At 46.2% G+C, this 8,046-nt stretch overlaps 1 protein-coding gene across 1 annotated transcript; it reads left to right on the top strand.

The window, feature by feature from the left end:
* Positions 1–923: 923 nt before the first annotated feature.
* LOC121766899 lies at positions 924–1,388 on the top strand. The gene has a single exon (XM_042163131.1). It carries the CDS (start codon positions 924–926, stop codon positions 1,386–1,388), a length of 465 nt encoding a protein of 154 aa, XP_042019065.1.
* Positions 1,389–8,046: the final 6,658 nt, after the last annotated feature.

Below are 8,046 nucleotides of genomic sequence, written 5' to 3'. Positions count from 1 at the left end.
CGTGGGGCTAAGTGCACAGACATGTTCCTCTTCCTCTGGGAAAAGATTGCAAGACGGGTTTCAGGTTGGGCGCACCGGCACCTTTCCTTTGGAGGGAGGCTCACGCTTATTAAGAGCACTCTTGAGGCGATCCCCTTACATATCTTCCAAGCCATCGAACCCACTGTCGGAACGCTAAAGCAACTGGACCAACAAATAACGCGATTCTTTTAGGGCTCGACAAGTGAGAGGAAGCGGACCCATTGGATTGGCTGGGACCAAATGAGCCTCCCCACTGATGAAGGGGGTTTCGGGATCCGCAAAACCAAGGAGGTCCTACGCGCCTTCAACATAAAACTTTGGTGGCGCTTTCGGGTGCAAAACTCCCTTTGGGCGAAATACATGATGGCTAAATATTGTTTCAACTCCACACCTCTTACCTTTAGGGCGCCGAGCAGGAGCAGCCCTACGTGGAGAAGGCTCTCTAGAGCATGGACGCTTGCACAACCACACATGCGGTGGCTAGTGGGTCAAGTAAATATCTATTTTTGGGACGACATATGGCTTGGTAACGTCCCACTTCGGGAGCTCAGTCTTGATGAACGGGGCAGACCTACCACCCGGGTCTCGGACTATATTAGAAATAGCAACTGGGATGAACCCAAGCTCCAACTCCTCCATGACCATGCCGGCCTCCCACAGCAAACAGGAGGCGCCACCAAGGCACATAGTTCAAACCACATAATGTGGCATGGCAGGTTCATATGTTCATCCGGAATTCTATGGTCAAAGGAAGTCTGAAGCCGAAGCATTGGAAGGGAGTTAGGCTTGGAGTTAGCTTCCCTCAACAAGCGGAAGCAACCACACCGCAACCACTAGCCATGGCGATCAAATGGAACCCCCCCGACTAAACGTGCATTAAACTCAACACGGACGGGTCCTTCATGGAAGCAACCAACAAAGCAGGGGGAGGAGGAATCATACGGGATCATTCGGGCAAGATGCTTGTAGCCTTTTGTATGCCCCTAGATGCACACTCGGCCCTGGAGGCTGAGCTAATGGCCATGATCCAAGGCCTGGACATTGCCAAGGACTTCGGATTACCAATTTGGCTCGAATTAGATACCGAGCACGCAATCAAATTGATCAATGGAACGGGTTGGGGGCCGGCATGTGTTAGGCAAGCCGTGGCGAAATTGAGCCTGCTCAAGCGTCAACTCAAATTCCGAGACACGTTCATACACCGAGAGGGAAATAAAGAGGCGGATCTCCTTGCTCGAAAGGGCCTAGAGCAAGACACCGACCTAAGAATGCAATACAATTCAGCATCGAGAGATCTCTTGGACCTCGTCCGACGGGATGCAATGGGAGTCCACCACATTAGGGACCTAGATGGAGACGGACACTAGAGACGGCAAAGAGAAAGTTGGGAAACCATAGCACCTTGTTTTGTTTGATTATCTTTTGTAAGGAGTATGATGAGGTCCGACCCATGTGGGTTCGGACCGCATACTACTCTAGGTTTTGTTATGGCGCATCACTTTCGGGTGCGGCCAATCTTTGTAATCATCTTTCATTGGAATATAGGGAGGAGGGACCCACGAACCCTCCACCATAGAGGTGTTTAATTAAAAAAAAACTACTTACCAAATACAAAAGAGCCTAGGAGGTTTGGGGCTAGTTGGCTCTTTTAGTTGGAAACACTTAATGCGAAGCATGTTTTAATCCAATTCCAAGAGATGGCCGATTATGTTAAGGTGGACCTAATGGGAGCCCGATTATGTTAAATTGACCTAATGGGAGCCCGATTTGGTATGTTGAGGGTCACCCGATGAGGGTATTCAAATGGACGCCGGACTTCGATACATTCTTCGAGTCACCGATTGTAGCCGTTTGGTTCAACATTGTGGGCATACCGGCGCATCTCTTTGAGGAATCGGCTATCATGGCAATCAGTAACCTCTTAGGCAAGCCACTACAAGCCGATCATGCCACAACCCATCAAAGCCGTCTCTCCTTTGCTAGGATATGTGTAGAGATTGACATCTCGATCCCCCCGCCGGAAGAAATCATCCTCAATATCCGAGGTAAGGACTCAAGGTACAAAGTGGTATGGGACCGTATCCCCTTGTTTTGTGCAAATTGTAAACATGTTGGGCACGTGAGAGAAGATTGCCATGCTTCGGGAAGGAAGGACCGGGGTGGAGGTAGAGATTGCGAGTACCGACCAAGGCATTTTACTCGAGCCATGTCTCCAAGATCACCCGCCAAGAGTGGCACCCAAAGGTGGATACATGGGCATGGACTTCATCATGTAATGGGCATTCGATCACGGCCAAAGAAGGAACCAACCAAATGAGGAACGTGGAGGGATCAACGGTTGAAGAATCGTCGAAGACAAGAGTGGCTATCAGGTGTCAACCAAGTGTGGATGATGATGGATTCCAATTGGTGTCGAGAAAGAGGAAAGGCAAGGTTCATGAGGGCGACATGCACCTCAACACACTGATGCATGGCATTTGAAGGAGAATGTTGCTACGGTGACATTTGAGATTGATAAACAGGCGTGAACGAGCCGGGCACTGGCTCAATGCGTATAGAATGTGGGCCCCCCTGAGCGAGAGATGGAAGGATTCATTGAGGACCTTGACCCAGGAGGATGCGTCCCTTGTGGAGGTATTCCTATCGCGATACTTATTTAGGAGATCGACTCAGGATTTTGTTGATGCACAGACTGCATCATAGTAATTGTAATAGATGCCTAAGAGTATATAGATGACCACTCTAGTTGTTAGAGAGGGCCTCGTTTTACTCTAATTGGTTGTGACGAGTCTCACTTTTTGTAACACCCGTACCTTAAGTAAGAAATTAATGTTGTGTAACGAAATAATTGATAAAATTATTCTGAGATGCTATGCTTCTCGATAATTGTGATATGGGAAAAATTTTGGTTTATGTGTTAAATGTGAAAAGGAACGTGCTTAATTGTTTAATTGTGAACGTTGGGAGACATGTTGAAGGTCTCGTTGAAAGAATGACGATGAAATTGCTATACTTAGCAAGACAAATGAATCTATGTGGAAAAGAATATATGTTTTTATGGATAACGACGCGCGTAAATCGAGGAACGGTTGAAGGAATGTTATATTTGGAACAACACCAAATATAAATTAGTTACGATTTCCCCGTACCTTAATTTTTGGTTATGAATAACAAGATAACAAAATAAAATAAAGGCCCGTGAATTTTAATCAATGAAGGAAAATACAAAATTTATAATGTATGAATTTATTTTGGACTTTCCAAAATAAATTTGAAGTTCAATTAAATATAAAATAACTTGAATTCTAATTACTCTTTAAATAATCCAAATAGTAGTATTTTACTAACTTGGTCTTGTAACTTACTTATTTTTGAGCCCAAGCAAAAATATGTTATGGAGCCCAAGCATGGAATTGATTTAAGTGGACCAAGCCCAAAACTTTTCTCCTTTCTTCTCCTTCTTTCTTCTTCATGGCTGAAGGCCTTCTACCCAAGGAGGAGGCTCTCCAAGTTCTAACACCTTCCATCTTCTACCATTACTCCACCATCCCAAGAGTCACCCACTACTCTTCCATAACCTCCCCTTTAACCCCCTCACCATTTACACTTCACAAAAAAAAAAGAAAAAAAAGAGAGAGAGAGGCGGACAAGAGAGTGCCGAGAGGAGGAGGAAGTTTTGAGCCATCATTTTTGTGTATTCTTCCACCATTTTCAACCATCTTGGAGGTATAATTCATTTCTCCCTTAAAGCATGAGTTGTTTTAAACTTTGCGTGCATAGTACATCTTGTTCCATAGTCTTTGCTCCATAACCAACCCTTTTGATAATCCGTAAGAATCAACCAAACGATCGCCGTACGTAACCGAAACTAAGAAAGAACGTAACTTTATAATCAAAACGTGTGTTCCGGGGTCATTCGGGGTAGTTTCGAATGAGAGGAGGTTATCGCCGGCGACGGGCAGCGGCGGACATGCCGCGCTCGCCGGTGCCGACGACGTGCAGAGGCGGTACAGCTCGCGGCCTCCCCGGCGAAGACCGCGACGTCGACGGCGGACTGCAGCAGCTCCTGATCTGCGGTAACATCTTCCGACGGGCAGGAGCATTTCCCCGGCAACGATCGGTGATGGCTGGGGAGTCGACTTCCGGCGGCTGCTGCGTTCGACGAGCGGCAGAGAGAGGGTCAGGGAGAGAGTAAGAAGGGAGGAGAGAGAGAGAGAAAAATGATAGAGAGGGAGATCAGTGGTTTCGGCCTATGTTTTGTTTTAGTTGGGCCTTATAATTGATTGGAAAATTTAATTGATTTTTTTGGGCTCTTCTTATTTGATGGGCTCACTAATTGATTTTGGAGGAATAAGGTGGCTCAGGAATTAAATCTTTTGGGACGGAAATTAAAATGTAATCGGGGGAAATTATATAATTTAATTCCCGGAAGACTTTTTGAAGTGGAATAATTTACCTAAGTATGAAATAATACTTTTTCAATGGTAAATAATTATGAAAATTTAAAGTATACGCGTAAATAAATTTTTTGAATTTATTTTCGACGTTATGGAAAATACGAGGAGCCAACGAAGGAAAGAACGAGCGTAAGCGGCCGCCGAATAACCGAAAACGCACGAAAACCGAGAAAACAAATTAAAAGATTTTAATTAGAGTGCATGCATTCTAAATATCGTCGTTACCGAGAATTGATATGAATCTTATGTATTTTTCCGAAAAGGTGGTTCGCACGCACGCTAAAAGTCGGAACGAGGAACTTTACGGAAATCCTAAGCTTTTGAGGTGGGCTTTATTCTTTAACGTTTATTTTAAATTGATATGTTATGGTGTGATAAGGATGGTTTCAAAAAGTATGTCATGCCGTGTTTATGTTTTGAATTGCCTATCTGATTGTCTACTAGGATAATGTCCTACTAGACTTTGATGGTTAACGAATTCGAGTCTGACTAGGGAGTGAGTCCCTACTCAGACTAGTGCACTGATGGGGATCGTGACCCGTCCCCTAGGTCGGCCGGTCCAGTGATCGAGATTGTGGCCACAGTCTCGTTTCACATGATGGTTCAGACATGGTATATGATGGAGGATGATGTTAGTCAGCGCGGACACTTTTTTTTAAGGAAATGTACTTTAGTGTTTCTCGACCTTTGAAAGTAAAACCCGGGATTTACTCGATGATGGCTTGACATATCTTAACGATGAATGTTTTCGGGCATGAGTTCACTAGGTGCATCAAGTACTCAACCCCTGCATATGTTTTCTCTATGTGCAGGTTGAGTGAGGTCGGGAGGCGGAGGATGTTGAGTGATGATTTAAGAACTGGTCCGGTTACTATTATGTCTTCATACATAGTAGTAGCTAAACTCTCAAATTGCTTCCGCTATTCAATGTCTTTAATGCCAAACTCTGTTGTCTCATTATGCAAACTTCGGTTTGGAAACGTTGATTAATTTAAATGGAATTTCATCTTTGATTGTTAAGTTGTATTGCCTTGAATTGTATTATTCCCCCTTCTTCCCCGCTTCTTAATTCCCCCACTAGTCATGATTTCCCGTGCTTCCTATCCTTAGGAAGTGCGGCCGTGACAGAATGGTATCAGAGCAATTTTTCCTTCCGCTCTGGACCGAGAGTCATTTATTCAATCTAGTCTAGACTTGTTTCGCTAGACTAAAAGAGTATCCGTTTAAAGATCAACACTCTGTCTCACTGCGCTCAACACGAAAGAAGGCAAAAGTTTGAAATGAAGCATGTTCGATGTGAAAGAACGAATGGGGCGCAGAAAGGCGCGAATTCCAAGGAATGATGAAATGACGAGGCAAGGATAACCTTGTGAGGAGCAATTGCGTTAGATTGAAGGATAGACGAAGTAGTAAAAGTACCACGTTCTAAAGTACGAAACATCTATCCTTAGATGATAACCTAAAAAGAAAAGAATTGTTATGACCTTTCCTTATGGAAATCGACAGGTATATGCACGGTAGCACGTATGGCGTTCTCTACGTGTTTTATCTTTTCTACCTTGCTTTGTTTCTTTTTCTGCGACTGGTTGCTAAGGGGACTTACTTTCATGTAGAAGGCGATCATGATCCACTCACCGCTAAGGGGGAGGTACGTCAAGAATGGATTGCAGGCGGTGGAAATGTATCGCGGGTTCGAGAGGGACGAGAGGGCCCCTTTGATGTCTTATGTCGCAGATTACTTGACACTATGGCGGGATGCTCATGACTGTGGAGTGAGGCACTATGAGGGGATTAAGAGGTTGATTGATGGACTACCGGCGCCTTGGAATAGGTGGGCCGACGAGGCTTCACGGTCATACATCTGGCATAAGCTCCCCGACTACAGCATGCAAGGAGACATGCATGGTTTTGTGAAGGTCCTCTTGGAAGCACTGGTCGATGCTCGTAATGGACCGCCACCCTATGCTCCTCCTAGGAAGGAGGCGTCCTCATCGAGTCACAGCCCCTACAGCGGGGGGTCGGTACGAGAGTGAGACGCCCCAACCAAACTGCCCTAAGAGGAGAAGGCTTGGGATGCGCACCTCCGCACCTCCCGTGATGAAAGTTCTTGTGGTCGATAAGCATATCGACGTGGCTACTTATGTTCGGGAGAACGACGAGGAGGAGGAGGAAAATCCTCTTGAAGATGAGGAGGAACCCCTTGAAGATGAGGAGGATCCCATGGAGGATGAGGAAGACCCCGAAGAAGAGCCCCTTGAAAGGGAGGTTGAGGTTGGAAGCGAGGAAGGGGCGAATTATGAGAGAGCTCCCGAGGAGTAGTGTTTCTTTTGATGTTTGTTAGCTTTTGAATGTTTTGTTTTGATGAACGATGTAATGTTTCCTTGAAGTTTTGGTTTCCTTGTTGCAAAGACCTTGTGGAAACACGTATTGTTTTGTTCTAAGTTAATAAAGTTTCCCGTTGTTTTATCGTGGTGTTCGTTTACTTTGTTGTGTTCGTTTGGGAAAGTTTGTGTTATCGCTTTTGGAAAGGTTGTGTGGTGTGGTGATGGTAAAGTTGGATTTTGTACTAACGCACGTATTGAACAGAATGCCTCCCCCGACGCGCAGCCGTTCACCACGAGAATGAGGCAAGCAACGAGACCCAGAGCAGTGTGGGTCCTGAAGGACAACCACCACCACCTCCACCACCGCCACAGCCGGAACTGAACATCGAGAAGGAGTTCCAAAAGGAATGTCCTCCCGTGTTTGACGGAATGGGAGATCCAACCAAGGCCGAGACCTGGATTCGGGCCATAGAACGCATCTTTAAGTTCTTAAGGTGTACCGACCAGGAGCGCCTCTCGTGCGTGACTTACCAGCTCACCGGGTCAGCAGAGTTTTGGTGGGAGACTAAACAGCGGACAATGACGCAGGAACAGTTAGACACCCTGACGTGGGAAGATTTTAAGAAGGAACTGTACGACAAGTACATTCCGAGGAGTTACCGCAAGGCTAAGGAGGCCGAGTTCTACAATCTGAAACAGGGGCGGATGACTGTGACAGAATATGACCGTGCCCTATGTGACATGTCTCGATATGCACCCGAGCAGGTAAACACAGATCAGAAGATGGCGGAGAAGTTTTGTGCCGGTCTGAGGCACGAAATCAGGATGGCTTTGGCATGCCATGGCAGACTCTCATATGCCGAGTCATTATCCCGTGCGCTGGACGTGGAGGAAGCGATGCCACGGTAAAAGACGGTTACACCCACTACTCCAACACCGCCGACCCCATAGCAGAATTTCCGGGATAAGAGGAAATGGGACGGGAACCGTGCACCCTTTGACAACAAAAGGTTCCAGAGTACCCCAAACTCTTCCCAGGGAAAAGGAAAGCAGGCTGCTACATTCCAAAGTGGAGATTTCCGTCAGAGAGCACCTCCTTGTGCCAAATGTCAGAAGAACCACATGGGAGAGTGCAGAGTCGGGACCAGCGTGTGCTACAAGTGTGGGGGAGTTGGACACTTCGCCAAGGAGTGCCCAAGCAACAATAACACTGGAGGTGGGGGAACACCGAACGGACCCCGAGG

Source organism: Salvia splendens, chromosome 15, assembly GCF_004379255.2.
Source record: "Salvia splendens isolate huo1 chromosome 15, SspV2, whole genome shotgun sequence".
NCBI lineage: Eukaryota > Viridiplantae > Streptophyta > Magnoliopsida > Lamiales > Lamiaceae > Salvia > Salvia splendens.
Note: the sequence above shows the minus strand (reverse complement) of the source record. Positions and strands in the feature narration are given on the sequence as shown.

Bases quoted from the DNA above. Each gene is read 5' to 3' on its own strand.
- LOC121766899 (XM_042163131.1), top strand. From the start codon at position 924: ATGGAAGCAACCAACAAAGCAGGGGGAGGAGGAATCATACGGGATCAT.